Source organism: Pygocentrus nattereri, chromosome 23 (genome assembly GCF_015220715.1).
Source record: "Pygocentrus nattereri isolate fPygNat1 chromosome 23, fPygNat1.pri, whole genome shotgun sequence".
NCBI lineage: Eukaryota > Metazoa > Chordata > Actinopteri > Characiformes > Serrasalmidae > Pygocentrus > Pygocentrus nattereri.
In genome coordinates this window covers 13,386,847-13,402,285 of record NC_051233.1, presented here as the reverse complement: position 1 = coordinate 13,402,285, position 15,439 = coordinate 13,386,847, and the positions used below count along the sequence as shown (strand labels likewise).

Below are 15,439 nucleotides of genomic sequence, written 5' to 3'. Positions count from 1 at the left end.
ACTAGACTGAGAGGAAGCTATGCAGCCACAATCTGACAGTTTCTCATAATGTGTTCAAATATGAGAGGACATAGCCTTCAGCTAGACTGAGTGCAGGCCAGCTCAGGAGGTGATGTGCAAGTTCACCTGGAAGCAGAGCCCTGGGTGAGTATCCGTTACCAATTCACACAGGAACAGAGGAAATTAAGACATCTGAGCTTCCACACAACCACAGATCTGCTTACAGCAAAATAGCCCTCACTAAATACCACAATACACATTTTTAATCATTCTTCGCCTGAGGGATTATAGTTTATGGCTGTTTCTAAAACAAACTTGGAACTGAGAAAATGCTGCGAAGCACACTTCACAGAGGAGGTCAAAACACTAGCTAGAAGCTATGCTAGACTTCTACTGATTGCACTTTCAAGCAGTCTGAGGTGGCTCGGGGCACATGATTTGTGACAGCTGCAAATAAAGCACTTGGAGACATCCATTCCCAGACACTCTTAGCTTCACATCTGTCACCTGTCAGACTACAGGAGTGCTGAGCGCTGTCAAATGCAAAACTGTCACAGATGGGAGTTTGAGGCTTGCTCTTATCAATGCGAAAACTGTCAGCAAGCATGACGAGTAGAATGAAGCCATCAGCAGCTGTTATTTGCACATCTTTCCTTGCAGCCGTCAAAATCGAGAGTGCCACAATAGAGAACATATCAGAAATCGCACGGGAAGAGCTTTTAAAGGGAACAGTATTAGAAAGGAAGGGATGTAAATTTTGCCAAATTCTTTTGACTAATAACTGGCAGTTAAGCCTGTCATACAGAATCAATTGCTAATTTCACCCTGCGTACAATCCAAAAACATAAAAAAAAAAAAAATGCTTTGTATAAAAATGATTTATAGTCATCTTTACATTTATTTTAGAATGTAGACCCATCTCGTATGATCCACATAATTATGCATCCATATATGGGTGATGCCATGTTTAGATCATGTAACAACAGAGGGGTAAGCTTAGAAGATGAGTTCATTGGTTAAAGCTAAGACCACGCTAGTCACCTTCCCATAGGTTATTTAATGCAGTCCCTGACATGCTGCTGAATGAAAAAAAAATGATCATGCAAGATCATCACTACCCTTTACAAGCAGAAGTGACAGAGGGGCAGCAAGTAACATTAAGCCATGTATATATTTAAAAAAAAAAAAAAAAAAAAAAAAAAAAAAAAAAAAAAAAAAAAAAAACAACCACACACACTAAATACTTTTTTTTACTTTTTTTTTTTTTTTTTTTTTTAAATTGTCAGGTGCGTAATATGACTAAAAAGTTAGGCTGTTTATTTTTTCAAAGTACAAATACAAGTCAAACAGTAATTTGACACCACCAAACATGCAAATAGCATTCCTGTTGCATGGAGCGGATGCAAACGAATACGAGCAATCAATCTAAAAATGTAAATCATGAATATGACTAGTTTAATTGTACTCATCAGGAATAGTAAATGATTCGCTAAGTTGCACTGCTGTCTGACACTTTCACAGTAATTTAAGCTTCAACTCTGAGTGACAGCAAAGAGAGGAAATGATTTGCATTTGAACTCAGAAATAGCTCACAAGCCCCCGCCCCAAAAATAAATAAATAAATAAATAAATCACTTATCGCTCCTTCACATAAACAGTTTTTGAAAGTAGCTTTGGTACAACAGCTGCTATTTGTTAATTTATTAGTCAGTTGATCATTGCAACCCATACTTAAAAGTTAAATGTTCAGTCGTACCTTTCTGATCACCGCCAATGAAAACTATTTATACCAATGACCTTGATTTCCTGCATTGTGCAACTACGTTTACATACTCCTACATACTGACCTTATAACAAAGATGTAGACCAGTAATCAAGCATAATGACTCAAGTACCGGCCCATTACCTCCGTTCATCTGACATGTCACATGGCCTATTACATCACAGGACAAAATGAGGGGGATCATTTGCATGATAAAGTAGACTGTGTGTTCTAGAATGTATGTACATGAGTGTCACAGCATTTCATGCACCGGGACAAACATCTAGGGTCAGCGTTAGTAGCTTTGACGTTGTTATGCAAGAAAATTATAGGCCTATTATGCAATGACAGTGCATGCCCCCCTCAGGGTGACTAGCATCGTCCCTTGGCTTGCTGGGCCACTGTCACCCTGTTTTGCCACCTGCTTTCCAGAGCCTAACGTTATCTTCTCTGCTCAGCTTGCATCATGCTTCAGCCCACAACACCAAGAGGTTCCAGCCCTGTCTATTAAATATCCACACACACTACCAGAAAACAAGCCTTCATCTAGATACATTATTTTTGGTGCTATATAATTTTTTTTTTCTGCTTGGTACAACATGGGTTCCATCATAGAGAAGGACCATTTAACTGCAAATATTATTATAACAGAAAATGCACTGTTAATGAGGCTTATCAGCAAGAATAAGGACAACAACTAAAGGAACAAGTCCATATGGGAGATACTGGTCTGAACATGTAACAGCATACCTACCCAACGTTTGAGTTATTTGCATCCTTTATGCAAAAAACAGGTCCTTCCAGGGTCTTTAGTACAAGGCACGGTTATTTGTGTGATTAAATGGTTCTGCTCTATGACTGAACTCCTGTTGTAAAGAACCTTAAAAAAAAAAAAAACATTTTGGGACCTTTTTAGGTACCACATCTATCTGAGATTAGTTAAACTTCAGACACCAAACCATGTGCTGGTTGATCGTCTGCATTTGCGTTAAGATGTGTAAATGTTTTTTTTGACAGACACTGATAGACACGCATTTAGATTTTCATTTTATCGAAGCTAAATCTGCCTGGATATAGAATCAGTGATGTTTTTATACTCGCGTCTATTCTTGTCGCTCAGTTTCTGAAGAGATTTGCACAAGGTGGGACGAGAAGACGGAACCATATCATTTTCTGCCCATGGCTGTCTACTCACCCCACCAGACTGAGTATGGATTTCCATCTGAGAGGTGGGTAATGAGCACAGAGGGAGGTGGAGACAGTGGGAGAGCGTTCTTGCTCCTCCAACAGCTGCGCAACATCCCAGCAAGCTCTGACAAGCTGGATTCATTTTCAGGTACTACCTAAGAAACATGCTGACGGTTAGTAGTGAATATAGCCTATAGCAAAGAACAGAATGTGAATGCATGTCTCACACTTGGCTGCAAAGTAGGCAGGCATAAAGCCTGGATAAATTCCAGGGTCAGTATCATATTTGGAGTTGCACTGACCCAAAGCCAGCATGGCAGTGGACTACTCCAGTATGAGTAAGTAAATGCTTGACTCCCCTGTTTAAAATAGAGATGAGAGCGAAGTGCATACACACAGCTATAAAACGGAGAAAGCAAAGAAAATACGGGTGCTGCAGAGTCTAGAAAGGCAGGATTTTTGTTTACATGTTTGTTAAGGCCTACGGATCTTTCAGGGTTGGCAAGTCGCACCAGCAGACCCATCTGAACTCCCGAAGCAGAGGAGCCTAAATTAGACTAAATGGCTGAGAAGGAAACTGGGTTATGCCTCTCCAAATAATTTGCTTATGAGAGGCTAATGCACATTTCAAAGAGGGACTGCAACATTTCCACATCAACATAAATCAGCAACATCACTGCATCGTTTCACTTACTGCTTGTGATTTGCCTTCATTCAAACAGCTGAAACATTAGAAACTACAGGTAATATCCTAATACATTTTACTGATGTAAATGAAGGAAGTTATTAGTGTCATGCATCAGTGTGGCAATTGTGAGGCAATGCAGGGTTAGATGGTCATTACTTTTTTGTCATACTTATAAAACCATCTCCAAATATTTCAATAGTATAAGGCAGGGGTGTCCAAACGTTTTCTTAAAGAGAGCCAGATTGGACCTTGATAAAATACCTGAGGGCAAACATGTTATTCACAAATATTAAGTTTTCAAAATATCAGCACATAGAATTTGAGCTTTCTGTGAGCTACCCTGTTTCCTATCAGTGTATAAAAGATGCAAACGGCTTCTTTTACTGTTGGATTGTTCATTTAGAACAATTTGGATTGATAAGTACTTACAAAAAATCATTCAATTGTTTAAGTGTTACAACAAACATGTTGAATGCATTAATCAGGTTTTTAAATTGTGAAACCTGTGAGACAAACTAAAAAAAAATTGATACATTTTTGGTTTTGCTAAGTAATGTTCTTTATCAAATAAACACAGTGTAGATACGTTTTCGTTTGACCTTAAAGGGTTAAAGTTCAATGAACTACTGAATTTGTTCTGATAAGAAGTTAACATCTGGCCAAATTTGGCAGTTTTCAGTGTTTAGTTTGAGCTTTATGTCTGTAGTCTTGACTAAATGTCATTTACTAAATGAAGCTGCAGGTCTGGTCAGCTGCCACCATCAGGTGAAAGGAAGAACTGCAACATACTGGCTGGCAGGCCACTTACAATACACTGTAAAACAGAATTAAATTCTGTCCATGGGCCACATGTGGCCATGGGGCTGGACTTTGGACACCCCTGGTATATGGTAATAATGGATTATTAAAAAAATGTTATAAAAATGCACAAAATGTGGAAAATGTCCAAAACATATCAAAGTGACACGCCACATGCCAGGATCAGCTCCAAACCATTTTCAGACCCACATTTAAAAGGGTAAAGACTCATATCAGAGCACACAAGTAGAGTGACCAGTATTGGACGTTGACAGCGAACCATTTAGGGGTGCTTCATTTTTTTTTTTAGTTGGATCATTATTTTGAAACTGAATATCGGTTTGAAACATCAGCTAAATCTAAATATCTGTCTAATACATCCAATATTTTTAATCAATCATCTGCTGATACCGATATGACCCTAACCCTACGCTGATATCATTGTACATCCCTACGAATTATCCAACATACTGTAACACTCAAACAACAGAAATCGGAAGGGACTACAGTGAATACATATCAATGAGTAGCTTTTTATGGTACTGTATAATGATTCCTGAATATTTTAATGATGTTTAAACAAACATCTAACATCACACTCAAACAGCAAAAACAGTTGGGAGTACAGTAATTAAATGTCAGAGTACCTCTTTATGGTACCATCAAAAATGGTTCCTGATCATTTTAAAGATGTTTGTACAAAACAACACAACTCTCCACTGAAGTGCACACTATTCCTTAATGGCACAGTAAAAGTAAAAAATACATATATTTTTTGTGAATGGTGTGAAATTATAAGACCAAAATGAAAATAAGGGTGAAGATAAGGGTGTAAGAATGGGAAATTCCTGAGGGGATGTTTCCCAACACCGGAACTCTACAGTGAACTCCACAAATGAACAAAACAACATATCATCAAAACCGGCTGTCGGACGCTTTGCCACTGGCAGCCTGAAACGTTCAAATATGATTAACGGTTTAGGCATTCAGTACTTCAGGGGGCTTGCATTTGTATTCCATGCTTTCTTTGCAGTGATGTATATCATACTGTATGTATGGAAGCAATCTGAACTCAAATTGCCTCAAACCAAATCCCTTGAAGCGCTGAAGTCAGAGAAAGCAGTAGCTTAAACACAGCAAAGCTATCTGGTGCTGCAGGTTCTGCAGTGTTTTGAATTTATGAGACTATCCTCTGCTCTTTTTATTGGCCACATAATAAACAACATATCCATCACATTCAGGACACAGGCTAAATTTAGTGCAAGTAGGTCTATTACTTATAGATGTGACCTTAAATCTCTGCTTTTTTTTTAGACTCATTGGCAATGAAATTCAATCTAATTTAAAAACATAAAAAAAACATGAAAAAGTAAATGAAACACATCAATCTATCTCTTATACTTACAATTTGTCAGAAATAATAGTGTGTACAGTTACTGGTTACTTAGTGGTACAGTAGATAAATACATTGCAAACAGCTGTTTTCCAGAGAGACAGAAAGAGAAGGAGATAAATAAGAGAGAAAGAAATGGAAAAAGATCAAGCTATAAAGAAAAGGCTATGAAGAAAAAAAGGAAATAAACAAACAAACAAAGATCCTGCTGCCTGGTGCATTAAGAGTCTTTACTGTTTAACTCCTAGTGCTCTGGCGTGAGGCCAGTCCGAGGCCACCATGCTGTAGTGTAATTTTGCAGAACACAATTTTCTCTCATCATCCTCTGCTAGAACAAAAACACAGACATCTGTGCTGGGTATCAGTGTAGGGAGGGTAGAAAGGAGCAGGCAAGCTGAGGACACTAAAACAAACAGCCTGAAGTTAACTCAGACTCCACTGAGGAACAAACCTCTACGATGAGTAAAATCCAGCAAATAAAAATGAACAAGACGTCCCTTGTCCTTCCACAGGGAAACACCCACTAACAACCTGTATGGCTTCTCCTTTTGTCTTTCCCCCCCTCCCCATCTCTCAGTGCGCTAACCATTCATCCATTATAAATCATCGCGACCCGGGCAGACAAGAGCGAGCCATGAGTGAGACTGAAGGGGACATGATACGAAGAAGTGAAAAACAACAGCAGGGGAAGTGTGAGGAGGAGACAATTACCAGTTTGTCGAACACGCTCTGCTGCAGTGGCTGCTAAAGAAACTGATTAACAGTGACAGAGCTTAGTGGGACAATGGGAACCGAGTATTTAGAGAGCATTTGTGCGGGCTGTGATGAATGCGAATGGAATTTTCTCTTTGCTGTGTCTTTGTGTGACTAGTGTTGGTGAAAATAAAAGAAATTAGGCACTGCTCATTTGGGAGGATGATGCTTGATTCTGGCACTCACTGTAACAGCGCGCGTGCCAAACTATCCATTTAACCCATTGCTAAAGGTCTAGCCATTGTTTGGACTGACCAGCACCTCCATGAGAAAGTGACAGGCTTGGGTTGTGCCAGGCATGAAAGAAAAACACAAGCAGACCATAATAACATGTAAAACATGTCATTAGAGAAAATGGGGGGATATTTTACAGGCCATTTAGGTGTGGTGTTGCATTGTGGAAACCCATGTAGGACAAAGAGGATTCTGCTTAGCCAAGTATAGTGACCTCATTACATTATTTATTCAGTTCCAAATAGTGCCGGGTGATATATAGCCTTTACCTGTGTACCATGACATTGACCGGTAACAAGCATTACATCGTTGATATAACACATACATCCAAGACAACAATAATAATATAGTGGTGTTTAAATTCTACTTTGTGTGCTTTACTTAAAGAACAATTCAACATCCATAAAATCAATAAAAAAAATGGAAAAGATAAACTGAATAAAGTCTACCGCACACTAAACACACAGCATCACACCACTCAGCGGTCAAATATGTAAAAAGGTGCTTGATGACTTACAAATACCAGGTTGTTTTAAATGTACAGGCAGAAACACCTTTAAGATAGACAGTCAAAGACTAACTGTCTATAGCCTAATGCATAATTTAAGAAGAGATGAGGAAGACTAAAAGTAATAAATTTAGTAGATGATGTTGAGTTTTATTCCATTAAATCTATATGAGTAGAATGCAAAATTAGCCTGGAGGTTGATGCTTATCAGTGCCCTCACTGCGACTTATTCTATGGTATAGCTGCGCTTTGTAATATCTGCTAAACAATGTAATGGCATGCAAAATAGCTGTGTAGTTAACATTAACAATACTGTGATATGTTCCCTTTTCATGTAGCTATAAAAGAAGAAAACAGAAGAATTCCGTTAAATCAATCATGTCAGGTGTGTAAGATATTCTTACAAGTGTAGATACTCAGAAAATGAGTTCATGTTTTTAATGCGATCTTAAATTTCAGCAGAAACAGTGATATTTTCCAACACAAACCACATTCAGAGGACTTAAGCTTACATTCCTGTTTTTGTTGATAGCAAACCACTTTGTGTATAAATAGTAAAGCCAAAGAGAATAACAACAAAGAAAATGTGTTTCTTTTGCTCATACGGAACAGAAAATGGTCCTGCATTACTGCAACCTTGAACTTTATCATGTCCAAGGAAGTGGGCTTTCCCCGTTAAACTGAAAGGAGATCCAGGTAAACAACACAGCATTTACAATGTTGTAACAGTTTACGATGGTCTTTAAAAAAGGGCACATTTCATACATTTTCCTTGCTTTTATACCCCCCCCCCAATTATGACGCTTGTGTGGCCTAATGCTTAATCCATTTTCAAATTACCTTTTTCCAACCTCTTCATGTCCTGAAATTAAACAGGTAAACGACCTCTGCTCTGACTAGCTGGCCAGCATTGCTCCTCACTCAAAAAAACAGCCCAGACTGAAAGCGTCTTTGTAGTTTAACATCACAAGTATAATGAGCTTAGTTTCTACGTTCAGACTGGATGGACAGGGACTGAATGACATATTCTGATACTTTGACATTGACTTTGACATTGTCATGGGCCTTCTAGATGAGAATCTTATCTTTAGTTCCTATGGTTATCAAAGAACTGAGTGGAGCTGTTTCTGGCAACTTTAAGTAGTTTACTTGTGTAATCTGTCATCGCTGCCACATCCAGCCTCAAACCTTTTCCTAGCAACAAGATTTATATGAGGTGATCCAGAAAATCAACAGACAAGTAAAAATAACACTGAGTCACAGTCTCGAGAGAGATAAGGCTCATTTAACATCAGCATGATCAATTAGAAGCAGAGCCCCATCTCTAAATGTGATCTTATCTGCCCTTTGAGACAAAGAGAAAATGAGGTGCTCGATCACCACGCTCATGAACAGCTATCTACAAAAGTGATTAGACACTAAATAGGAACCTGCCTTCGGTGTGAATGAGCTACACGTACCATGATTATACTAAATATTAAGAGTGCTCATGCGAAAAAACAAGTTTCCCTATCTAGACTCACCTTTGGTGATAAACTGAAAGTAGGGCTACTACAGATGACCCTTGGACGACTTAAAGGGATGGTTCAACCAAAAATCAATTTGACACTTACCACAGATGTAGTCGATCAGCCCAGACAAGTTGCTTCTTTAGTTCTAAACAGGAGCTACAAAGCCACCACTGCTACAAACACTAAAAATCAATAGTCACCCAAATCATTCCTGTAAATACATTCCCAAAACTTCTGTCAACTCAGCCAAAACGCATCCAGGTCTTCAATAACATGACCCAGACTTTTCAATGTAGTTTCTGCCACAGTATGAGCCCAAGTCTAGGGCTGGGCAATATCACAATATATGTTATCATGATAAATTATGTCACAATACAACATGACATACTTTTCTGATCACACATATCATCAATACTTGTGGAACACTGACCTGACATGTTTCATTATCAAGAGAGTAAAATTAGTCTCTTAACTGGAGTAAGCACAGTACATATACCGAATAAACACATACCGAATAAACACATACTGAATAAACATTGTACTTACCATTTTTGATAGGATTTTATCAAATACATACATATATATATATATATATATATATATAAAAATAAAGGGAACACTCAAATAACACATCCTAGATCGGAATGAATGAAATATTCTCACTGAATACTTTGTTCTGTACAAAGTTGAATGTGCTGACAACAAAATCACAGAAAAATCATCAATGGAAATCAAATTTATTAACCAATGGAGGCCTGGATTTGGAGTCACACACAAAATTAAAGTGGAAAAACACTACAGGCTGATCCAACTTTGATGTAATGTCCTTAAAACAAGTCAAAATGAGGCTCAGTATTGTGTGTGGCCTGTATGAACTCCCTACAACGCCTGGGCATGCTCCTGATGAGGTGGCAGATGGTCTCCTGAGGGATCTCCTCCCAGACCTGGAATAAAGCATCCGCCAACTCCTGGACAGTCTGTGGTGCAACGTGGCGTTGGTGGATGGAGCGAGACATGATATCCCAGATGTGCTCAATCGGATTCAGGTCTGGGGAACGGGCGGGCCAGTCCATAGCTTCAATGCCTTCATCTTGCAGGAATTGCTGACACACTCCAGCCACATGAGGTCTAGCATTGTCCTGCATTACGAGGAACCCAGGGCCAACCGCACCAGCATATGGTCTCACAAGGGGTCTGAGGATCTCATCTCATTACCTAATGGCAGTCAGGCTACCTCTGGCGAGCACATGGAGGGCTGTGCGGCCCCTCCAAAGAAATGCCACCCCACACCATTACTGACCCACTGCCAAACCGGTCATGCTGAAGGATGTTGCAGGCAGCAGATCGCTCTCCACGGCGTCTCCAGACTCTGTCACGTCTGTCACATGTGCTCAGTGTGAACCTGCTTTCATCTGTGAAGAGCACAGGGCACCAGTGGCGAATTTGCCAATCCTGGTGTTCTCTGGCAAATGCCAAGCATCCTGCACGGTGTTGGGCTGTGAGCACAACCCCCATCTGTGGACGTCAGACCCTCATACCATCCTCAAGGAACCGCTATTGCAGACACATGCACATTTGTGGCCTGCTGGAGGTCATTTTGCAGGGCTCTGGCAGTGCTCCTCCTGTTCCTCCTTGCACAAAGGCGGAGGTAGCAGTCCTATATATATATATATATATATATATATGCCATTGGGTTTTGTGAAAATATCTAAGTATCTCAGTATTTTATTTTAGCCACATCGCCCACCTCTACCCAATTCCATCTTGTAATAGCGTGTTTCATTTCCAGCCCATATCTGGATATCGTCACTGTCCAATGGGAAAAAAGGGTCTATAAAATGGCAACTTTATAGGAGAGAGCAAAAACGTTCCCTATCTTTAATGCAAATTAATGTAGAGAAATTTAATTCAAAGCAATTTTATTTCTATAGGTCCAATTATCAGAAAATTTCACACAATGTAAATGGCAGAAACTGTGCTCAAAAGAAGTAGAAAAAAAAACACATGTATTTGTTTGTTTTGCTTGTTTTGCATAGTGATGATAAACTTTGGCCAGACTCCATTTATACTTTTTACTAAAAAGCATCCCCAGTGTGACCAGATGAGATCCCATTTTACTTTCCCCGCATAAAAGCACATGAACACGTGCATCCCTTCCATTATGCTTTTGTTTACTTTTTCTCCTGATTACTATATGAGTCAACCAGCTTTGCTTGGATTCTTTCATTGGCCAAATGTGCAAGATGGCACTTGGACCAGGGATAACTCCAGCCTCACGTGTCCTCCATTTTTCATTTCCTTGATTATCCTTTTATCTGCTAGCCAGCACTGAGAAGATGCATTTCTGCTAACCTAACTGTAAACAGATACAGAAAACACATTCTGTTCACACTTGTGAAAAATGTTGTCAAGATCCATCTGACTTCCTCTGACTGGGGTTTCAGTGATATGATCATAATCCAATCACAATATGCCGTGGAGGTTTACACCTAGCTTTTTAATGAACTCCAAAACAGCAAGGCCCAAAACCTTGATGTCATGCACATACAGATGCTACAGATTATGTTCACCATTTCTGATGTTTCTTTTTATAAATCAGTGATCATCTTCAGTCAGAAAATTCAAGATACATGTTTACATCTCAATCTCAAATCTCAGACGTAAGCTAGAATCCATATGCCTGGACGAAGTTGAGTCGTATTCTGCAGATGAGGTGGAATTCAGCACAACACCTGTCTAAAATAGCTGCCTGCTGTGTTCAGCTACACTGTAGAGTTTTGTTGATTTTTAAAGCTCTCAGCAAGACATACTGTGCCCTAAACCACATCAACAAGTCTGCATGACCTTAATGAAGACTGAATGCACTTTGAGTGGGTTAAACGTTTTGGGATGTATTTCTGAAAAAGATGTGTGCTTACTGACTTCTAGTGTTTGTTAGCAACATTTGCCTTGTAGGTCTAGCAGCAAACTAAAAGCCCACCAAGCAAATCTTGGCTGATCAACTACATGTGGTGTAAATGGAAATTTGAGTAAATCTGATTTTTTTCCCACTGAGCCAATCTCTTTAAAACAAATGAGGAGAATGCTCAGGAATTATGATCACTTTCTCTGCCTTCGAAAGCATAAAATTATTCATAATAAAGCTATTAAGTGAAGGTCATTTCCAAGCCATCCCTGCACAGCTCGAGGTACTGGATGAGGCTGAGGAAATTGGCACTTTAGAGTCATTTTAATGATAAATTAAGACTGATTCACTGACAACGTTCTCCATTTCTCCATTCTGGCCTTCCTTCACAAGCCTTGGTCAGCATCACGGCACACAAAGGTGTGTCCTCCAACAAAAGGTGGTAAGGCATTTTCTTTGAATGCGCTTTGAATGCTCTTCTGCCTTGGGCATCCATGAAATTGAAAACTTGTTTAGGGTGTTGACAAACAAAGAAAAGTGGGATATTCTGAGAGGAGCACAAGGAAAGCAGGAATGACAATAAATGGGTCAGAAGGAACAATATCTAGTGCTCTTTCTACACAAGAAAATAGTTCTAGGACACAGGTGGAGACTGCTTGTGCCCATTTCATCTTAGGGCCTAGAAAGTGTAGAAGCTTTCAAATGACAGCCTTTGGTTAATTTTTTTTTTTCCCCCATCCCAAGAAGAACGATGTTAGCTGTAGCTTATGCGAGTTCAGACACCCCAGAGACATGGAAAACTACATCTACTGTCAAAACACCTTCACTTCAGACACCACCATTGGTGGAATAATGAGCCTGGATTCCCTAGAGGCCTACTTTAACTTAAGGCTCATATGGAAAATAAGACATTTTTGCTTAAAGAGTGTGACATTAATGTTAAAGTTTATTGTTCAATGCCCGGTGGTACAGACCATATACTGAAAATGGGCTTTAAAAACAGCCTGCTTTGAATTCACTGTTCTGTGACGTCACAACGCACTTCTATATATTCGCCTTTACAGCCTATTGCCCATCTACGATGAAGTGATGAGGAGTGTTTCTGTTCGAATGCCCCACAATTAAGACCAGCCATGTCATTACTAACATAAGTCCTAAAAGCAGAGCAGGAGCAAAAAATAATTCTAAGGAATAAACAGAAATTGGAAAATGATGTAAAATGACTCATGACTTTTCATGGTTGGGAAATGAAACAAGCAAAATGTGATTTTGGCGCTTTGATGTTCAGCTATAGGAATTTACCTTTCTCAGTGGTGAGGGTGGCTGAGGGGGTGCTTTTCACCGTCCACGAGTTGGTGGTGGTGGTGGTGGTAGTAGTAGTAGAATCCTTTTTAGTCGTTATGGTCGAGTTTTCTGGTGGAGGAGATGTAAAACTAGGTTTAGCTGTAGTAAGTGACCCCGCGGAGAGTGTGGTCTTGTCGGCTAACCCTACGTCCCTGCCGTTATCTGTTGTTGGAGCCATTGTTTTGGGTGAAGGAGCGAAGGTGGTTGTCACCAAAGCAGCAGTAGACACCAGCTGGTTGGTTTGACCAGCAGTCCTGCTCTCCTTTGTTGTGATAAATGGAGCTGTGGGAGTGAAAAGTGCTAACTCCGGGTTCTCCCCTGGTAAGTGATTGGGGATGGCCGTGCCTCCACCGAGCGGCTCCAGCCGGTTCTCCACAGCAGCACGCGGGTCCCTCGCGACCGTGAACTCGTTTCCTTGAGCCAAAGCGACCGCGACCAAAAGGAACTCCAAAACTGGAAACAGTGGCATTCCGTAAAGCGCGCACATCATCTTGGTTTCCCTTCAGCTCCCCATGTGAAGCGATAACAAGTATTTCCACCGTGTTTTTGTTCGTTGGAAAGCTTCAGCCTCGCTCCGGCTCGCGGTTCGACGGACGCCGCGTTACTAAGCTGTTGTTTCACTCTAACTGACAGTTCTCACCCTCATCTACTACAACCGCTCCCTCTCCAGCCAATCAGGAGGCCGGGTAGTCGCAGACTGACGCTATGAAAGACCAATTAGAGGACACGGAGGCGGGGCTTTGGAAACGGCTCTCTTAACAAAGTCTCAATGTAATGGAGTACAGTACTTTATTGAACAGGGAAAGCAGTGGAATTACTTGGCATTAACGTCTGGCAAAGAGTTGTTTTATGAGATAATATGTGTTATTTTATGTATTTAGCATTAATGTGGAACATGCTTGCCCAGACTTACGCTCTTAAAAAAGACGGTTCTTCAAGCGTTCTTCAGTGAAGAAGTTCTGTAGAATCGGGAACACTCAAAGAAACATTTCTTTAAACGACCCTTCAGACTGATGGAGAATGTGTTGTATGTGATACCTGTTTTAAAACTATATAGGGCAAAAATGTTACGATGCCAAGCTGGAAGAAGATATAGAGTCATATACAACACATTCTCCATCAACCTGCAGAACCATTTCACCATGCAACCATTACGCACGCAAGGGGTTCTTTGAATGTTCGTGGTTCCGTAGAACTCTTTACAAAAGAATCCTTGAAGAACCATCATTTTCAAGATTGTATAGTTCTGAGCCACATTATGGTCCGATTTCCTGGACGGGGATTAAGCCTAATCTCGGACTGAATTGCAGTGTTGAAGGTGGATCACCACTGGAAATTCTTTTTAGCCCAAGACTAGACTTAAACCATGCTGGGGAAACCGGCCTGAGTCTTTGTGGAACGGTGGTGAACGTAGCAACCGCTTAGCGCCATCGTGTGGAATAAGTTTTGAACAAACAAAGGGGGAAAGTAATGAAAACTGGGTAAAACAGAATTTTAAACGTTTCGAGTATTGTAAGAAGAAAACTGATGAGAGCATTTAAGATCTTTAAATGACAAATTCAAGAGGGTTTGCTGAAAAACAGTCTTGACCGATTAACTTTAATTGATTTTTGTGAGTAGTGGAGCTGCTGGTGCCATCATGGATCATCACCGACCTCTAGTGGCAAAGAGCCTTCAGTTTCACTCTAGATCTGTTCTCTCACAAATGAAGTGTTGGGGTGCTAGAACGGTTTGTGAAAAAGTAAAAAGTTCTATCTATCTATCTATCTATCTATCTATCTATCTATCTATATACATATGTATGTATATATGTATGTATATATGTATGTATGTATGTATGTGTGTATATATATATATATATATATATATATATATATATATATATATATATATATATACACACATATATACATACATACATACATACATACATAGATAGATAGATAGATAGATAGATAGATAGATAGATAGATAGATAGATGGATGGATGGATGGATGGATGGATGGATGGATGGATAGATAGATAGATAGATAGATAGATAGATAGATAGATAGATAGATAGATAGATAGATAGATAGATAGATAGATAGATAGATAGATAGACAACATCACAGTAGCACCACCATGTTTAACCTCCCATAGAGCATTAGTCCAAAAAGCTTGATTTAGAGACTGTAGCCCAAGCTGTTGATGCCTCAGCCATCCTCTAGCCCTTCATCAGTGGTCAGTTTCTGACCATATATTTGCTTGGCTGGATAGTTTTGGCTAGTGGACCACTCTCAAACTAGCAGTGCAACTGACCTGTGTATAAACCCCAGGAGCACTGCTATGTCTGATACACTTATACCAGTGCC

The 15,439-nt window shown here is 39.8% G+C and overlaps 1 protein-coding gene across 1 annotated transcript in view; it reads right to left on the bottom strand.

The window, feature by feature from the left end:
* The window catches only part of si:dkey-220k22.1 (multiple epidermal growth factor-like domains protein 9), a 130,064-nt gene extending 116,371 nt beyond the window's left edge, over window positions 1-13,693 (bottom strand). Inside the window, exon 1 of the mRNA XM_017701716.2 lies at window positions 13,043-13,693. Within this exon, the coding sequence (XP_017557205.1) occupies window positions 13,043-13,574 (532 nt within the window). The 5' untranslated portion in view covers window positions 13,575-13,693. The remainder of the gene's footprint in view (window positions 1-13,042) is intronic.
* Between the last annotated feature and the right edge of the window lie 1,746 nt (window positions 13,694-15,439).